The sequence below is a fragment of the Chiloscyllium punctatum genome, chromosome 23, assembly GCF_047496795.1.
Source record: "Chiloscyllium punctatum isolate Juve2018m chromosome 23, sChiPun1.3, whole genome shotgun sequence".
NCBI lineage: Eukaryota > Metazoa > Chordata > Chondrichthyes > Orectolobiformes > Hemiscylliidae > Chiloscyllium > Chiloscyllium punctatum.
Genome location: NC_092761.1, coordinates 88,197,687 through 88,218,119, shown reverse-complemented (window position 1 = coordinate 88,218,119; position 20,433 = coordinate 88,197,687). Strand labels below are relative to the sequence as shown.

Below are 20,433 nucleotides of genomic sequence, written 5' to 3'. Positions count from 1 at the left end.
TGTGACAAGGTCCAATATAATGAATATTGTCATTTGTCACTGTAAAGTACATTTTCATAGCTCAGCCAAATGTTTCAAACTGTATGAAGCAGACTTTTGATTTTTAAATACAAATATGGATATTGAATCTTGAAGGTATTATTGCGCTGGATAATCTTGAACCTTGGAGAATCAGATACACTGAAGTTATTAATAGTTAACCACAGATCTTTCAATTTTCCACATGAAATCCACCTGATAAGTTGTGGCAGTCTAAGTTCATTTATTCATGGGTATTTATTTGATTTCTGGGTGTGTGCAGTGTTAGGTGGGCCATCTTTAATGCTGAGAGTTGTCTGGAGTTGGTGGTCATGGGCAGAGAATTACTGTGCTTTGATCTGTTGATATTTGCCCAACACTGAAAATTGTGTTGCTGGAAAAGCGCAGCAGGTCAGGCAGCATCAAAGGAGCAGGAGAGTCGACGTTTCGGGCATAAGCCCTTCTTCAGGAACCTTCTTCATTCCTGAAGAAGGGCTTATGCCCGAAACGTCGATTCTCCTGCTCCTTGGATGCTGCCTGACCTGCTGCGCTTTTCTAGAAACACAATTTTCAGCTCTGATCTCCAGCATCTGCAGTCCTCACTTTCTCCTACCTGCTATTTGCCCAAGCCAAGAATCTGAGATACTTGGGATGTCATGCCCCATGTTGTTAATGCTGGTTAAACACAGCATGATTAATATGAGAATCCGCAGCACTGTGGAATTAGGGGTGAAATTGATGTCTTTGGAAGTCCAATATTACCATACCATGCCTCAGCTGGGGATTTCTTGATTAGGACTGGGTGACTAAACTGAAAAATGCTTTACTTAATGCGCACTGCCCACAAAGCCTAGAGAAAATGGAAAGCTGTTTTAATGACCTGTTCCTATAGTGTTGCAGATTTGTGACGTGTTGAGCTTTTTCCTTTGGGCTATGATTATTATTTTAATGTTCCCATTCAGACACAAGAACGTGAAGCAAAAGCAGAAATGCGTCGGAAGGCTAAGGAATTGCAGCAAGCTCGTAGAGATGCTGAAAGGCAAGGCAAGAAAGCTCCTGGCTTTGGTGGGTTTGGCAGTGGAGGAATCTCTAGTGGCTCAGCAGCATCCATGATAACTGATGCCATCATTGAACCAGAAAAGCCCAAGATGACGCCAGCAGTAATGAGGTAAGTTAAAATTTCTAGAATTTGAGAGTTTTCATCCATTCGTCTTCTGAGCTGCTCACTGTATGGTAAGATAGAATGTTGCATGGATGTGACTGACCTTTGCATTCTTAAAAAAAATTGATCTGTTGGGGCACTTCATCAGGTTGAGGACTGTTTATTTCACACATGATACTGTTTTGGTTGATTTATGAAGTGCAGTTCTTTTTCCCATTGACAAGGGAGTAATGATTACCCAATTGCATTTTTAAAAATTAGTTGAAAAAAATAGCAAGTTACCCAGGATTTGAGAGTAAAGAATAGGAACATATTGGTGAGGTGAACCCAAACTTTGGCTTCTAAATCATCTAGCAGAAACAAGCAATCCAGAAAGAATGGGATTTTAACTACTTTGATATGGGCTGATGGAATGACTTGTCAAATAGACAGTGAATCTTCACTTTGACAAGCAGCATGTAGGAAGGTGAAGGCCTCTGCAGGTCAGTCCATGGGGTTCCAGGCAGCGTTGCAACACTTCAAAACTAGGCTGCGCATTACTTTCATTTTCCCCTCATTCATGTCGATTGTACTTAAATATCATAATAATTTCTTGAACATGCTCAGTGACTGAGCTTTTGGATTTGTCATGATGGTGCTAACAAACGTGGAGGACTATTAAATTTGTCTTTATCCCTCTTCAACCACTTGCACAGGTCACCTGCTCTCCCTTCTCCTTCCTCTAGCCTTCCAGACAATTTAAGAGAATTTGTATTGAGTGAAATTGTTTTCTTTGTGTTTTGATCTGTTACGTTGGTTAGGATAATTCCGGGTTTGGAGTCTATTATTCAGCAGTACTGATGTCAGCTGTTTTATTGGCTTTCAGTCTTCCTGTGCAGCACGTTTGCAATGTAAAATGGGTTGTAACAGAAGCTAATTTGGCAAAGATCTCTTCTTTACACTGAAGGTTTCAGAAGAGAGTTAGCAAAAGTCAGGATGCCTAACTTTACTAAGAACTTTTTTTTCTAAAGGATTGTATCATCTATAAAAATTCTGCTCGATGTATTCGTGTCATAAAAGCTGTATAATTTAAAAATTGGACCATTTGGCAGTATGGGTTTCGGACAGACTAGTATGGTTTAAAATTCTGATCTATATCTATGGGCATATTGGCTCATTGCTCATGATTTTTTTTTGTAAAGATACCTTTGAAAATGGTTGGATATTGCACATATCTGGAATTTCTTGATTTAAGGAGAAAATGGTGTTTATTGCCTTTAGGGTTCCTTGCCTGTTCATAGTGTCTCTATTCAATATTGTTTCTGGATAGCATGAAGAATTGAAGAGTCAGTTAGTTCCTTTGGCTGTTTGAGTTTCTGCATTGTTAGCTGTAATATGTTATAGACCAAACCTGTGTCATATTAAACTCGTTATCACTTAATTGTGTTCTCTTGTGGATTAAGGGCTGATGCAGCAGGTCTTGCGTGTGAAGCTGGTTTATATATAATCAGGTATGGTTTGCTTCAATTGCTTCAATAATGCATGGGGCGGGGCCCTTCCTGCAGCACCCAGTACGTGGTAGCCTGTTGAGTTGAAGGCCTTTTTTTCCCATTATTCTGACTGCTTCTGCTTATCCTGGCTTGATTGTGGTATTGCTGTCTGCATCGTACACCAAAATGTTTATAGATTTTCGTTGGTGCAGATGTATAGTTGGTGTACTGAACCAAGTGTTTTTGGGGAAGTACTGCATTGTCGTGAATGTTAAAAGTTGATGTCTTTTGTTGTATGTGCAAGAACTGGTCCGTTGACATTGGCAAGTGTGAACGTTTTGGCATGTTTTGTGAGTACCTGGTTAATTAATTAATTCTTTAAGCTTGGTTATCTCTTGATATTTAAAGTGTAGGCTTCTCTCTTTGCTCCTTCAGACCTTCTGGTCCAAGCAAGGCCTTAAAACTTGGGGCAAAGGGAAAGGACGTGGATAATTTCGTAGACAAGCTGAAGTTGGAAGGAGAACAGATTAGTTCCTCGACAAAACGTACACCAGAAGCAGCGAAAGTGCTGTCACCACCTGTTAATATAGAAAGGTAAGTGAAAACCTTGTTCTAATATTATAAGAATAATAGTAGTCATAGAGTCATAGTGTTATAGAGATGTACAGCACGGGAACAGACCCTTCGATCCAATCTGTCCATGCTGATTAGGTATCCCAACCCAATCTAGTCCCACCTGCCAGCACCCGACCCATATCCCTTCAAACCCTTCCTATTCATATACCCATCCAGATGCCTGTTTAAATGTTGCAATTGTACCAGCCTCCTCCACATCCTCTGGCAGCTCATTCCTTACATGTACCACTCTCTGCGTGAAAACGTTGCCCCTTAGTTCTCTTTTATATTTTTCCCCCTCACCCTAAACCTATGCCCTCTAGTTCTGGACTTCCCTACCCCAGGGAAAAGATTTTGCCTATTTACCCTATCCATGCCCCTCATGATTTTGTAAACCTCTATAAGGTCACCCCTCAGCCTTTGACGCTCCAGGGAAAACAGCCCCAGCCTGTTCAACCTCTCCTGATAGCTCAAATCCTCTAATCCTGGCAACATCTTTGTAAATTTTTTCTGAACCCTTTCAAGTTTCACAACATTCTTCCGATAGGAAGAAGACCAGGATTGCACGCAATATTCCAACAGTGGCCTAACCAATGTCCTGTACAGCCGCAACATGACCTCCCAACTCCTGTACTCAATACTCTGTCCAATAAAGGAAAGCATACGAAACGCCTTCTTTACTATTCTATCTACCTGCGACTCCACTTTCAAGGAGCTATGAACCTGCACTCCAAGGTCTCTTTGTTCAGCAACACTCCATAAGACCTTACCATTAAGTGTATAAGTCCTGCAAGATTTGCTTTCCCAAAATGCAACACCTTGCATTTATCTGAATTAAACTCCATCAGCCACTTCTCTGCCCATTGGCCCATCTAGTCCAGATCCTGGTGTAATCTGAGGTAACCCTCTTCGCTGTCTACTACACCTCCAATTTTGGTGTCATCTGCAACCTTACTAACTGTACCTCTTATGCTCGCAACCAAATAATTTATGTAAATGACAAAAAGTAGAGGACCCAGCACTGATCCTTGTGGCACTCCACTGGTCACAGACCTCCAGTGAGAAAAACAACCCTCCACCACCACTCTCTGTCTTCTACCTTTGAGCCAGTTCTGTGTCCAAATGGCTAGTTCTCCATGTATTCCATGAGATCTAACCTTGCTAATCAGTCTCCCATGGGGAACCTTGTTGAACGCCTTACTGAAGTCCATATAGATCACATCTACTGCTCTGCCCTCATCAATCTTCTTTGTTACTTCAAAAAACTCAATCAAGTTTGTGAGACATGATTTCTCACGCAAAAAGCCATGTTGACAATCTCTAATCAGTCCTTGCCTTTCCAAATACATGTACATCCTGTCCCTCAGGATTCCCTCCAACAACTTGCCCACCACCGAGGTCAGGCTCATCGGTCTGTTGTTCCCTGGCTTGTCTTTACCGCCCTTCTTAAACAGTGGCACCACCTTTGCCAACTTCCAGTCTTCCAGCACCTCACCTGTGACTATCGATGATACAAATATCTCAGCAAGAGGCCCAGCAATCACTTCTCTAACTTCCCTCAGAGTTCTTGGGAACACCTGATCAGGTCCTGGGGATTTATCCACCTTTTAACCGTTTCAAGACATCCAGCACTTCCTCCTCTAATCTGGACATTTTGCAAGGTGTCACCATCTTATTTCCCTACAGTGTATATCTTTCCACAGTGAATACTGACGCAAAATATTCATTTAGTATCTCCCACATTTTCTGTGGCTCCACACAAAAGCCGCCTTGCTGTTCTTTGAGGGGCCGTATTCTCTCCCTAGTTACCCTTTTGTCCTTAATATATTTGTAAAAACCCTTTGAATTCACCTTAATTCTATTTGCCAAAGCCATCTCATTCCCCGTTTTGTCCTCCTGATTTCCCTCTTAAGTATATTCCTACTTCTTTTATAATCTTCTAAGGATTCACTCGATCTATCTGACATATGCTTCCTTCTTTTTCTTAATCAAACCCTCAATTTCTTTCGTCATTCAGCATTCCCTATACCTACCAGCCTTCCCTTTCACCCTGACAGGAATATACTTTCTCTGGATTCTTGTTATCTCATTTCTGAAGGCTTCCCATTTTCCAGCTGTCCCTTTACCTGCGAACATCTGCCGCTAATCAGCTTTCGAAAGTTCTTGCCTAATACCGTCAAAATTGGCCGTTCTCCAATTTAGAACTTCAACTTTTAGATCTGGTCTATCCTTTTACATCACTATATTAAAACAAATAGAATTATGGTCGCTGGCTCCAAAGTGCTCCCCCATTGACACCTCAGTCACCTGCCTTGCCTTATTTCCCAAGAGTAGGTCAAGTTTTGCACCTTCTCTATTAGGTACATCCACATACTGAATCAGAAAATTGTCTTGTACACACTTAAGAAATTCCTCTCCAATTGAACCTTAACACTATGGCAGTCCCAGTTGATGTTTAGAAAGTTAAAATTCCCTACCATAATTACCCTATTATTCTTACAGATAGCTGAGATCTCCTTACAAATCTGTTTCTCAACTTCCCTCTGACTATTGGGGGGGTTCTATAGGGTGTTCATCTCTTTCTTATTTCTTGGCTCCACCCAAATAACTTCCCTGGATGTATTTCTGGGAATATCCTCCCTCAGCACAACTGTACTACTATCCCTTATCAAAAATGCCACTCCCCCTCCTCTCTTGCCTCCCTTTCTATCCTTCTTGTAGCATTTGTATCCTGGAACATTAAGCTGCCAGTCCTGCCCATCTCTGAGCCATGTTTCCGTAATTGCTATGCTATCCCAGTCCCATGTTCCCAACCATGCCCTGAGTTCATCTGTCTTCCCTGTTAGGCCCCTTGCATTGAAATAAATGCAGTTTAATTTATTAGTCCTACCTTGTCCCTGCCTGCCCTGACTGTTTGACTCACTTCTGATCTCAGCTGTACCTGTCTCAGATCGATCTCTTTCCTCACTATCTCCCTGTGTCCCACCCCCCCACCTTACTAGTTTAAATCCTCCCGAGCAGCTCTAGCAAATTTCTCTGCCAGTATATTAGTCCCCTTCCAATTTAGGTGCAATCTCTCCTCCTTGTACAGGTCACTTCTACCCCAAAAGAGATTCCAATGATCCAAAAATGTGAATCCTTCTCCCATACACCCACTCCTCAGCCATGCATTCATCTGCTCTATCCTCCTATTCCTGCCCTCACCTAGCTCATAGCACTGGGACTAATCCAGATATTACTACCCTTGAGGATCTCCTTTTTAAATTTCTGCCTAATTCACTGTAATCTCCCTTCGGAATCTTAACCTTTTCCCTTCCAAAGTTGTTGGTTCCAATGTGGACAATGACCTCCTGCTGGCCCCTCTCCCCTGTGAGAACATTCTGCACCCTCTCTGAGACATCCTTGATCCTGGCATCAGGGAAACAGCACATCATTCTGCTTTTTCTCTACTGGCCACAGAAACATCTGTCTGTACGTCTGACAACAGATTCCCCTAACACAGTTGATCTCTTGGAACCCGATGTACGCCTCATTGCATTAGAGCCAGTCTCAATTCCAGAAACTTGGCTGTTCGTGCTACGATCCCCTGAGAATGCATCACTCCCTACGTTTGAAATGAGTATATCCACAAAAGACTCCTGCACTAGCTGCCTACCTCTCTTACCCTTCCTGGAGTTAATCCATCTATGTGACTGTATCTGAGATTTTCCCCCTTTCCTATAACTGCCATCCATCACATACTGTTGCTGTTGCAAATTCCTCATCGCTTCTATCTGTCTCTCCAACCAATGCACTCGATCTGATAAGATTACTGTGTTTTCAGATAATCTCCTACCTTGCATCTTAAGGGACTTGAACTAATCCAGAGCTTCAGTGTCTGTACCTTCAGTAGCTACAGATCCTGTTCATGCATCACCCTGTGCTTATTGATCTGTTTTGGCTCATGTCTTTTCCATGTTTTTAAATTCCTCCTTGGCCTTGCCCTTCCCTATTATAATCTCCTCCAGTCTTACAAACCTGGATCTCTAAGCCCCTTCAATTCTGGTTTCTTCACTCTACCCTGAGAAAGCCATGTGTTCACCTGACTGGGATTCCAAGCTTGGGAAATCTCTCCATCAATGTCTCTGCTTCTTTACCTCTTTTTTTTCCCCCTTTTTAAGGTGCACTTAACGTCTAATTGTTTTGAATTCTCATATTGTCACCTGATCTAATTTTTCCTTGTGTGGTTCACTGTCAAGGATTACTTTCCTAAAGTACTACTTGGGATCTTTTACTACTTTAAAGGACACATGGGATGGCATGGTAGCCCCTTACATTTGGAACCAGGATTCACACTCCATCTAGAATGTAATGCCTGCTGATTGAGCATATTTCACATGAAATTATTTTAGGACATGTTAATCTAGCATCTGGTGGTGTAGATCTCCAACAAAAATCTACTGCGAGTTAGCAGTCTCCTTTAGAGAGATTGCAGGTTGGCTGATGTGGAAACTGGTAAATTTAATTAGGAAGTGCTGTTTCAAGTTTGGAATTAGATACACTAGATTTTACTCTTGTAATCATAGAATGGACTGTTGTCTAACTGAAACCATAAATCAGCTAAAGTCGGTCATGACTATCTCTGCTTTTTAATTCATTTGTGGGTGTCACAGGCTGGGCCAACATTTATTGCTCCATCTTTGTTGTCCTTCCTTCCTTGAACCATCACAATCCATTTGGTGTAGGAACACCCTCAATGCTACTGGGGAGGAAGTGACACGGAAGGAGTGGCAATATATTTCCAAATCAGGACAGCGAGTGGCTTGAAGGGAATCTTGCAGGTGATGGTGTTCCCATGTGTCTGCTGTCCTTGTACTTCTGGATGGTAGCAGCTCTGGGTTTGGAGGCTTCTAAGTAGTGTGGGAGGATTTCTGCGGTGCATTTTGCAAACAATGCACATTGCTATGATGGATGTTAAGCTAACTGGCTTGTTGTTTTCTTCCCTTTTTGAACAAAGAAATTACAGTTGCTGTCTTCCAATTCAATGGGGTTTCCCCTCAGCATTTGCATTTTGAAGTGCTAAATTCTACGTGTCTACTATCTCACTTTTTTAAGGCTCTCGGGTGAGGTTTTGTCAAGTACTTGTCAGCCCATAACTTCTGCAACTTACTAAGTAAATTTTACACTATGTTTACACATACATCGACAGGATTTCGGAGCCAGGAGTAGGTCATTCTGCTCCTTGAGCCCACTCTGCTATTCAATGCTATCGTGATTTGATCTGATTGTTATTTAGATCTGCATTTCTGTCTACTACAAGTAACCTCCACCCCCTTGTATGTAGAGAATCTGTTCACCTCTGCCTTAAAAATATTCAAGGATTCTACTTTCACCATCTTTCCAGCAAGAGTTCCAAAGATCCTCAACTCTTGTAAGATAAAAATCATCTCATCTTTATTTAAACTGGCAACTCCTGAGTTTTAAACAGTGACCAGTTCCAGATCCTTCCATAAGAGAAAGCATAATCTCAAAAGTACTGGATTCTTTTATTGTTGTCTGCATATAAGCATCATTGGGCACATAGCAATTACTGCCCAAGTCCAGTTTTTTTGCAAAGATGAGTTTTCTTTGTCAACCTCTAACTTGTAAGGTCATATCAGAGGGCAGTTTCGGGTTGCATACAGGTCAGCGTGGGTAAGAGCAGTACATCAAAGCATAATTTGTAAAGCTGGTTTTCTTTTACTACAATTCAAAAACTTCATGGTTAGTCTGATTGGTTGATGACAGGGACAATAACTGTAGACAGCTGGAAAATATGGTCTGTCAGCTTGGCAGAAAGATGGCAAATAAAATTCAGCCCAGAGAGGTCATGCATTGGATTGTAAGGCAAAGGATCTCTTAATATGTGGGAAAAGGTGGGACTTGACTCTCAGCACATTTTTCCTGGTCGCAGTTGTAACACATTAAAATCTGCCATCTCAAGTAGATGTAAAAGTTTCCATTGCGTTGCTTAAAGATGATCAGAATATTCGTGATGCCCTATTAACCAGAACCTGTAAAAAAATGTTAGTCATTCAACTAATTTCCTCCCTGAAATCTTGCTGTGTTCAAATGAATTTGTTATTTCAGAGGTAATGAATGGATTTTGAAAAATTTTAGGATGTGATGGACATTATAGAACTTGCTCTGATAACCAGTGGAGTGTCACAGGGATCAATCCTGGGCTTGCAGTTATTTACAATATGTAATAATGACTTGGATAAGGGAAGTAAATGTAATATTCCCAAGTTTGTGGGTGATGAAAATAGGTAAGGCAGTTGATGAGGTTGACATAGTCTGCAGAGGGATATAGACAGAATAAGTGGGTAGGCAAACACTTGGCCTATGAAATATAATGCAGGAAAATGTGAGATTTTTCAAAAAGAAGAGAGGAACTGAATATAATGGAAAAAGCTGCAGGACAGAGGGCTTTGGGAATCTTTATACATCAATTACGAAAAGCTAATATATAATTTCAATTAATAATGTAAACAAATCGAATGTTAGCCTTTAATTCAAAGTGAATGGAGTATCTAAATAGAGAAGTCTTGCTAAAACTAGACAAGGAACCAGTTAGTCTGCTGTTAGAATAACTGTTTTGGTTTCTGTTTGTAAGAAAAGGTATTCTGGTGTTGGAGACATTACAAAGAAAGTTTGCTAGGTTGATCCTGAATATGGAAGGATTTCCTTATAAGGAAACTTGAGTTGGTGCTCATTTCAATTTAGAAGAATGGGAGACAACCTACTGAAACATCTAAGATATGGGGACTTGATAGATCGCTGCTGAAAGGCTTGTTTACCCTTGTCGGACAGTCTAGAATCAGGGAGCATAATTTGAGTAATGAGTTACCCCATTTAATGCAGAGATGAGAAATTTTTGTTTGAGATTGGTGAATCTATGGAATCCTTTACTGGCTTGTCGTAATCAGTAAAGGAATCCAGGCTTCTAGGAAAAAGTCATGAAGGTGGTGTTAATTCAATCAGTCATGATGTTGTTGAATAGCAGAGCAGCCTTTATGAACCAAATGGCCTATTCTTGCTCCTATTTGTTATGGTCTAGTTCTCTGTGTCAGTGCTACTTATGATTCTAAAGTAATGAGCTAAATTCCTACTGTCATAATGTGAATGCTTTTCTTGTAACTTTGACAGTGTACACCTGAAAATTGAAGAGAAGATATCACTGACATGTGGTCGGGATGGCGGCTTGCAAAATATGGAGGTACATGGTATGATCATGCTCCGGGTTAGCGATGAAAAACAAGGAAGAATTCGCCTTCAAATAGAGAATGATGACAAAAAAGGAGTTCAGCTACAGGTAACTATAACACCATGTTTATGTGGATGAGCCTTGTTTAAATCAGTTTTGATGAGATGTCATGGACCTGAAACATTAACCCTGTTTCTCTCTATAGATACTGCCTAATGTGAGATTTTCCAACCTTGGTTGTGATCTTTGTCAGCTTTCTAGCATCTACAGTAGTTTGCTTTTAAGTTACTTTTACTGGTTAGGGTTGTGTTTTCTTTTAAGAAAGCACTGTTTTTCTCTATCAGACTAGTCAGCTCGCAACCGAGATCTCTCATTGACTGTTGAAGATTAATTCTGAATGCTGGGACTGTCCCATTCAGTATGTTTTGACCACTTATTTTGTTCTTGTTTTGGAGTGCCCCATTCTGTGTGGTTGTATTACCATGTTGAGTCATGAGGTAAGACCCTCTGACATTTCATGTTAACAGTAATGTATGTCTGTTTTGTTTGTTTGTCATGGTTTAGAGATGCCGGTGTTGGACTGGGGTGTACAAAGTTAAAAATCACACAACACCAGGTTATAGTCCAACAGGTTTAATTGGAAGCACACTAGGTTTCGAAGCAACGCTCCTTCAACCACCTGTTGAAGGAGGGACGCTCCGAAAGCTCGTGCTTCCAATTAAACCTGTTGGACTATAACCTAGTGTTGTGTGATTTTTGACTTTGTCTGTTTGTGTCTTTGAAGTTTTAAAAAGTCATTAAACGTCATCTGCAGTTGAGCGGCTATTCAAATCCCACTTGTATTTATATTTCCAAGATTATGATTACTTTAGGGTTAAGAATTTAGGGTCAACTCCCTCCTGTACAGTTTCTGCTTTAAATAAGGAAGGCAACTGTGTGGAGCTGTGTGAGGAATTTATAGGGGTAGAGAAGCTGAACATAAATCTTGACTCTAGTGCAGATTGTGTGCTTGTGATGAGTGTGGTTAGTATTGATATGGCATATCTTAGAGGATAGTGTACCGCTGCAATAGTCTGCCAAGTAGTGTAGGATATTGAAGACTTATTTAACACACAGATGCATGCCAACAAAAGATATTGTAACAAATAAACAGATACTTTACTCAATCTTAAATTATGATCAACCGAAGGTGCATTTTATTCTGAGATGTCAGCAAATAGGATCAGTCAGCTTAGTGCAGTGATTAGTTCCAATAATTTCTTGGTCTACTTGAATTAACATCACCCTCCATATTTTGAGCAGTTTTGTTTTAAATTTATGTGAGGTGAGAGTTGCAGACCAAAGTAGTTTCTGTCCCTAATTGCCCTTGAGCCAACTGAGATGGCTCGCTGTGCTATTTCAAAAACTAATTAAGAGTTGACCAAATTGTGGGTCTGGAGTCACACGGATTAGATCAGCAGACAGCCTTCCGAAAGAATAATGGTGAACCATTAGTTGTTTTTTAATGGCAAGCCAGTAGTTTCATGGTTACCATTGCTGTTTGATTTATTCTACATTTATTTAGTTAATTAAAATTAATTTTCACATCTGTTACTGTGGGATTTGAATTCTTGTTTCTGGATTACTAGTCTGGTACCATGATTGCTGTTACCATAGCAATGAGCTGTCCTTCCTGTCATCTTCGTATGTACTTTATTCCTGCTTTTAAAAATTTGCAGTGAGTAAAGTTCGAGCTGCATAAATTATGAGTCGGAAATGAAGTGAAGGTGACCTAGTTCCAGACTAAACCCTAGTTTGATCTGTCTTTGTCTCCAGACTCACCCAAATGTGGATAAGAAACTTTTCACGACAGAATCTTTGATTGGCCTAAAGAACCCAGAGAAATCCTTTCCGCTGAATAATGATGTTGGAGTCCTGAAGTGGAGGTTGCAAACTAACGACGACGCCTTTATTCCCCTTGCCAGTAAGTTCTTCAACTTGTGCAGGCAATGAGCAATTTGGGTACTTTACATCCTTGCAAGAGTAATTGTACAAAGTTGTTCCAGAAGTTATGACTTAAATGGCTGTGGCATGCAATGTGTTGTATGGCATTCCCTTCCTAAACTTTCACCCTTTTTGCTTTTTAGTGTGTCTAAATGTGAATTTTTTTTTCTGTTGCTCTCATTGAGCACATGGGGTGTTTTGCTGTATTAAACCTGTTGTACCATGAGTGAACTTGGTCAACGATGCCATTCTGAGAACTAAAATTAGAGACGTTCACCCTTGACCTTTTAATCCCTTGGTAAAAATTCAGTCGCGCTTATTACTCAAAACTATTCAAAGTTAACCACAGTGATAAATGATAAATGCAATAGGAAGTGGTAAATATTGAAGTTTGTTTTGACTGTAACATGTGAATTATTTCCAATAGCCCACTCAGGAATAACTTAAGAGAAAAAAACTTTTTTCATTCCCCTTTTGGGAGCTGGCATGACCCCAGATAGAACAGAAGGGGGACATACTTGGTCTATCTTCTGAAAGGCTGAATGGCCTACTACTTGTTTGTCTGTTAGGTAAATCACGATTCAAAGTTAAGATTAAACCTGTTGCCTTCAAAGTGCTTTCAGTCTTTTCTCTTCCTGATTTAGTTAACTGCTGGCCTTCAGAGAGTGCCACTGGTTGTGATGTAAATATTGAGTATGAGCTACAAGAGAGCACTCTGGAACTAAACGACGTGATCATCTCCATTCCTGTTCCGTAAGTTTTTGTGGGCTTGAAGCATGTTTCTTGATCTCAGATTCCCCATGGTTTATTCCACCTTGCTGCTATTAAGACTGATGCCACAAGAAGGAGTGCATCTTCCCACTTTCAACCCAGGCAATGACCTTCACTACCTGACTACAGGAACTATGGCAGCTAATTAATGTGATAAACTACAGCATTGTCCTTTTAAAATTTGAACCAGTCTGGTGAACTACAATCATCTTAATTCTGGTCTTCCGGCAATTAAGTCTCCCCATTGAGAAACAAGATGGTAGAAATACTCAGCAAATCTGGCAACACCTGGGTGTGGTGTTTTGGTGGGGGGGTGGGGGGGGTGGTGCGTGGTGGTGAAACTAATTTAAGTGAATGACTTGTGCATACTTGATTTCCAGCATTTTGGCTTTTTATTTCTGATATCTGCCATACTTTGACACCAAGCAGATAGAATGGTGTTTTATGGAGAAGACGTAGATATAAGTTTGCTCGCTGAGCTGGAAGGTTTGTTTTCAGACATTTTGTCACCATATTAGGTAACATCATCAGCGTCTGGTGAAGCACTGGTGTTAGTGACCCACTTTCTATTTGTGTTTAAGTTTCCTTGGGGCGGTGACATCATTTCCTATGGTGATTTCATTTCTTGTTCTTTTTCTTGGGAGGTGGTAAATGGGGTCCAAGTCAATGTGTTTGTTGATAGACTTCCGGTTGGAATGCCATGCTTCTAGGAATTCTCTGCGTGTCTCTGTTTGGCTTGTCCTCTAATGGATGTGTCGTCCCAGTCGAAGTGGTATCCTCCTTCTGTAGGTAAAGATACAAGTGAGAGAGGGTCATGTCATTTTGTGGCTAGTTGATGTTCATGTATCCATGTGGCTAATTTTCTGCCTGTTTGTCCAATGTAGTGTTCGTTACAAGGTTCTTGCAAGGTAATTTGTAAATCACATTAGTTTTGCTTGTTGTCTTCATTAGCTGCTGTTTGTGTGTTGGTGGGTTTGTGAGCTACCATGATGCCAAGAGGTCTGAGTAGTCTGGCAATCATTCTCGAAACTCAGTATGACATCTATAAGAAGTGTGATGATGGATGTAGACCGGTTGAATGAATGTTCAGAACTCTAATCGATGACTATAATAGTGGAAAATGCAAAGTTAATTTTTACAGAAACAAAAAAGCAGAACAAAAAAATTTGAACAGAGAAAAACAGCAGAGTTCTGAGGTGGACAAGGTTTCAGGTGTCCTCGTGCATGAATTGCAACGTTAGTTTGCAGGTATAGCATGTAATCAAAGTGGCTAATGGGATACTATCCTTTACTAACTGAGGAAATGAAGATAAAAGTAAGGATGTTATGTGTCAGTTGTATAGGACGTTGGTGAGACCACGTCTTGAATACTGATCGCAGTTCTGAATTTTTTTTAAAGGAAAGCTGTTCACAGGAGGTTTACGAGATTGATGCATGGAATGTGCAGGTTGCTATGAGAATAGGTTGGACAGGATGGGCTCCTTCCTGCTCGAGTTACTTGATTGAAATGTATGTGATCGTGAATAGTCTTGACAAGATAGATGTGAAAAGATGTTCCTTTCTATAGATACAAGTTTAAAATTAGAGTTTGCCCCTTTTAGAACAAGGTCATTGTTTTTCTCCCCCTCAGAGTTATGCTACTTTATAGCTCTGCCTCCAAAGGTGGAGTGAGATTGGTGTGGGGGTCTTTGAGCATTTTTAAGATGGAGGTAAATTGATTCCCTTGCCAGACAAGAACCTAAAGTTATTGGGATAGGTGGGAATCAAAGGACGCAAATCAGTCATTATCCTATTGAATGGCTGAGCAGACTTGAGGACCTATTTTATGTGACTGTGTGTGCGTCCTGTTGATCACATACATGGAATGGAATTTCAGTGACACGTGTGAGCTGTCAGCCTGAATTTTGATGATAAAAAGCTTGCAGGAAGTCTAGACTCACTTCAAGCAACAGTAACATTGAATGAGTGTTTGCCAATTCTTCTGTACTGACAGTCCTCTTCTGTTGTACCTAGGTCTGGTGTTGGTGCCCCATTAATTGGTGAACTTGATGGCGAGTATCGCCATGATAGCAGAAAAAATATTCTGGAGTGGTGCCTACCTGTCATTGATGCCAAAAATAAGACTGGCAGCTTGGAGTTCAGTATAGCTGGGCAGCCCAATGATTTCTTCCCAGTCAATGTATCCTTTGTGTCCAAAAGGAACTACTGCAATATACAGGTACAAACTCCCATCAATAAAACATTTCTTCAAGTGTATTTAATTTGTTTTATTATGACTCCAAAAGAACTTCTAAGCATCCATTGCAACATTACTAAGATGGCCTGTTTCTTCTCCTGTAACATTCCTCAACTATCTCCTCCTTCAGCCTGTCTGCAGAACCTGTTGGTTGTGACATTATTGACTCTAGCTTTGACCGTTTTAACAAACTCCTGGTTGGCCTCTTCCACCATTCATGAACTTGAGATGATGCAAAACCGTTCTACCCATCTCCTCACTCGTGCCAAGACCCGCTCACCGGTCATCCCACGCGTGCTGACTACCGTTTGCTTCCAGTCTGCTAACACTCTGTTTTTAACAACTCTCATGAAACCTACACTCCTCCAGATCTGTCATTGCTGCTCATTGGCAGCTGTAATTTCAGCTGCCAACGCTGCCAAGCTCTGGAATTCCTTCCCTAAACGTTTCTGTTCTTTTGCCTCCTTTACAACCCTCTTTTTACAAACAAACTTTCAGGTAAGCCTTAAGTCATTTGTCTGAATGTCTTTGCAGTTCAGTGTCAAATTCTGTTTGACTCCTAATAAAGTGCCTTTAGGTGCTTTACTGTGTGATAGGTGGTTTATAAAGTTGATATTGCATTTCAGGATTTTAAATGCATTGAATTTATTCCAAGGAGTGTTAGTTATTTGACTTGTGACTGACTGATGCCTTATGGTTAGTGAGAAGTTGTTGATCTTTGTCAAAAGATGTTTGTGGTAAATCTGAAACAGCCACCCCAAACTCAAACATACAAACTTTTTCATCAGGTTCATTTTTGTTAGCAACATAATATTTGAAAGCATTAAAATGAACGCATTAATTCATTTATGACTTTCTAACGTTAAAATTAAAACCAAACCAAATATTTAAAGTAACAATCTTATGCAAAGTGCCCTGATTTTCAAAGTCAGTGCAGGGGATGATGTAGGCTGCATTATGACTAACCTTCTGGCAGCTCTGGTCAAATTGGAGCATCAACTGATCCCGCTGCTGCTAGCCATTTCATTGGGTAAGGGTGAGTATCTTGCTTCTGAGGCATTCTCGGGTTAGTCAAGTGGGAGAGTGACTCACTGGAGCATTCATGTTTTTGAGTGAGCTGTTGGTTTAAATGCCGCTCTAAGACTTAAGGCTGTAATTTACATTATGTTGCAGTTTTGGAAAGGGACTTCTTGTAAGTTTATTGCTCTGTACTACTCCATGCACTAGTTTTAATTTGGGATTATGTTCTGCTTGGATTGGTTGGACTGAAGAGTTTGTTCCTGGTCTGTATGGCTATGATTCTATAGCTGGCAATGGGTAAGGATAGTACTGTGTGATGCTGGAGCTCCAAAGATGTAGATTGCATGAAATTCCCTAAAAAGAATACAGTTGGAAGGATTGCAGTCACCTAATATTCCCATTTGAAGTCACTATCCAGTAGTCTTACTTCCCACACTTGTAATTGGGTTCAGAATCAGCTATGACCCACTTCTCTGCTAGGGTTCATACACCAAGGGCCACCCTGAAAAGTCAAGTAACTAGTGGGTAGCTAGCACCACAAGACTGTCCTTTGCTTTTCTGCGCAAAAGTTAAGGAGAAATAAAAATGTTTATTTTGTCTCGTTTGTACCTAGGTGACTGGCATCAGTCATGTCGACAGCAGCAGCCCTGTGAGGTTCTCCATGGAAACCATGTTACTGGTTGACAAATATGAAATATTGTAAAAAGAAAAATCAATGCACAACAGATATCCAGAAATCACAAGATCAGATGTTGCTGAACTGCACACCAGTTTGAAGACCTAAACTTCAAAAATAAGATTGCACAGTATTTGTGTATGTGAAAAAAGGTTCAGAGCGCCTTGACAACAATGTGGTTTATTATCTGTTATTCAAACCTGCCGACTATTCTCATCTGAAAAAGGAGTTTGATATTAATATTTTAATTAACCAACAAGTAAACACTTGTCTTTGTTTTGAAAGGGGGGGATGGATGGATGGGTGGGTGGGAGGGGATGACGTTTGGTAGCACCTACAGTGTCATGTATTTCAGCTACAGCACCTGTTATTCCCTATCATATTGCCTCCTTGGCTGTAATTATTGTTTTAGCCCTTCTGTTGAGTTGGTTACCAACGTAAAGTGACTTTTTTTTCTTTTTCCTTTTTTTGATTTGGATGAAAGATGATCACAGCAGAAATTTTGTAACCCTGTAAAGTGTACAAGAGGGAATATGACAACATTCCAGTGTAAAAAGATTTAACAAAAAATTGTAATCTTTAAAAATGATTAAAAGTATATTATGAAACTGAAAGTATGGCATTGCTGTCTCTCTGTAAAGGATTGTTGTAGAGATGGTCTCAATGCCACCTGTGGAATGATGTTGCCTTTTAGGCAAAAGCTGCAGGGCAGTGTGTCAACCACAGCAGTAGAGTACTTCAGTGAGATAGGGGCACTAATGGATATTGGGAGCGTGCTGATGGGTTTGTTGAAAATCTAAGTCACAATTGGAGCAGAAATATGGTAAAATGAGCTGCTGTGTCACTTCTTTCATGTCTGCATTCAGCATTTTATACCAGGGGATTTCATGCATCATTCCAAAAATATACTGCTAATTTCCCACTTTCTACATTTGGGTTTGCCCTCCGCATGGCCAGGCTTGTCTGATTTCTCCCAGACGTGGAGAAGACTGTTACAGTTGTAGCTTAAATTATGAAGTACCTCTACAGCTTCAATGTGTCATAGGTTAAGCAGGATTGTTTCTTGATTTGCTAAACTTTTGATAGTTCTGCAAGCTGCCTTGAGTCTGTCAAAACTGTAACAACAAGCTATTGGGAAGAACAATGCATTAAAATACTTTGTGAATCCAAGATTCCTTTGGGCAAGTTGTGATATCAGAATCAAAAGTAGTTAACAGTCCTGAAAACTGAACACACCCAACAGCTGCTACTTGACTGATATTTATAAGTTTTGTTTTCTTTTGCACAGTAGTTTGTTCTACTAAATAGTGACTGAACTATAGATTTCTTTATTCATTCTCTTATAAAGCGGAGATTGACCCCATTCTGCGAACTAAAGCCAGAACACCCAAATAGGAGCATCTCTCCTTATAATCTGTTGTTAAAAGGAGTATGAAAAGTGGTGTAACCTGCTTTTCAGAAGCTTCTAGTGGATAAATAAATAAAATAAATCCCTAACACGGACTTTAAAATCAACAAGTAATTATTTATTTATCTGACAATGAAGAAATTTTAACTAAACTATGAAACAGAATTGTGAGAGAGTCAGATTTTGTCACAGCATTGACCTTCTGATAATCTACACAGAATCATTGAGTGCCACCAGGCTTGGGAACCAGTACGATCAGTGAACTCCACTCACTTTGACTTGTCTCTGTGATGTCATCTTGGAGCATCACATCCTTCTGAATCTGCGCAGCTTTGAGACAATTTAAGCCTGTGGAAGGGTTGTTTTATTGGAGCAGCATTCCCTATGTCAACCTTGTACTATGCTATTAGTCCTCCCCATACTATTTCTACACAGGTCCTCATGGCACTTTAACAAATCTTTCAATTCAGTTCTCTCTCCCTAGGACAGAGAGCTCACTACTTTGATGCATTCCTTGAGGACTTTCTCATTAGTCAACTTATTCTGAGGCACATCAAAATCCAAATGTTCTGGATTTGATTCCTCAGACTGGCAGTAACTAATTCCTGTTTTTCTCTTTCCATTTTCCCTGTCAATACTGTTTCAGCATGTTCACATGACAAAGCTGATGACTTTTTAAATTCTGTCTGGCATCTTTATCAGTTAATTCAGCTGACTTCTCAATCGGATAGGGACATTGCTTTGAAGGGATCTCCTACCACTGGTAACAGTGCCAATACCTTATCCCTTTGGGCAAACATATGAATTTTAGATTTCTTATCTGCTGCTTGCTTCATTAGGTGCTGTGCCATTTTCAAATGTTGTCTAGCTAATTCACCTACTCTGTTTAATCTTTCTCTCACCTCATATATAATTTAATTGTGAGATTGCCGATTTCTGACTTACCAACTTTTTCTTAATTTTAAAGGCCCTATTACTTTGTGTCCAAATATCCATTCAGATGGTGGGGCATCTCAAATGGGATACCTTTATCTCAATCATTTGGGTAATCTTGGCAATGAGCCCTCAACATGGTCTTTAGGGTCTGATGCCATGTTTGCAAGACTCACTGGGATTCAGCATGGGTACATAATGTTTGATGCCTAAACTGTCCATGACCACCTTACGTAATTTGGCAGTAAAATTGGACCCTTGGTCTGACTGAATCTTCCTGGGTAGTCCACAATGGGCAAGCAACTCTTCCATAACTTTTTTTGCCTTCACATTCTGTAATTAAGTTGCTTCCAGAAACCTGGTAGACACTTCAGTTATGGCTAATAAATACTGGTTCTCACTTTTGGTTTTAGGGAGGGGACCTACATAATTATAACCTGTATGAAAGATTGTTCAATGTGGGAATTGGCATCAAAGGTGCTGGTTATATCACTGCTTGTGGCTTTCCTACCATCTGCACATATGTCAGGTACCTGTCAACTACATCTTTATGTAATCTAGGCCAAAAAAAATGCTTTTGTATCTTAGCCTGTGTCTTCCTTACTCCTAGATGACCACCTACAGGTAATTCATGGGCTACCTGCAATACTTCCTGTCTATTCTACCGATGACACAATCTGACGAACTGCACTAACCTGCCAAGGTCTCCATTTCTGCCTTCGCATTTTATCCTTAAGGTAATAACATTCTGGAATACACTTTGATTCCTTTTCAGAGTAGGCTTTATGATACAAATACTTTATCATCTCATCTTTTTGTTGTAACTCCATTAATCTTTCACAACCCAACACCTCTGCCTAATCCTTTGCCTGCTTAGGTTTTTCCTTTACCATTTCATCAAACAGTATTATCTAACT

The 20,433-nt window shown here is 40.3% G+C and overlaps 1 protein-coding gene across 2 annotated transcripts in view; it reads left to right on the top strand.

The window, feature by feature from the left end:
• LOC140494229 (coatomer subunit delta) overlaps nucleotides 1-17,476 on the top strand; it is a 45,085-nt gene extending 27,609 nt beyond the window's left edge. Inside the window, exons 4-11 of one of the 2 annotated variants that reach the window (XM_072593445.1) lie at nucleotides 981-1,186; nucleotides 2,623-2,670; nucleotides 3,085-3,243; nucleotides 10,432-10,597; nucleotides 12,305-12,452; nucleotides 13,117-13,225; nucleotides 15,257-15,461; nucleotides 17,113-17,476. In XM_072593445.1, coding sequence (XP_072449546.1) covers nucleotides 981-1,186; nucleotides 2,623-2,670; nucleotides 3,085-3,243; nucleotides 10,432-10,597; nucleotides 12,305-12,452; nucleotides 13,117-13,225; nucleotides 15,257-15,461; nucleotides 17,113-17,202 — 1,131 coding nt within the window. In that variant the 3' untranslated portion in view covers nucleotides 17,203-17,476. The remainder of the gene's footprint in view (nucleotides 1-980; nucleotides 1,187-2,622; nucleotides 2,671-3,084; nucleotides 3,244-10,431; nucleotides 10,598-12,304; nucleotides 12,453-13,116; nucleotides 13,226-15,256; nucleotides 15,462-17,112) is intronic. The other variant, XM_072593446.1, reaches the window with a different exon arrangement.
• Nucleotides 17,477-20,433: the final 2,957 nt, after the last annotated feature.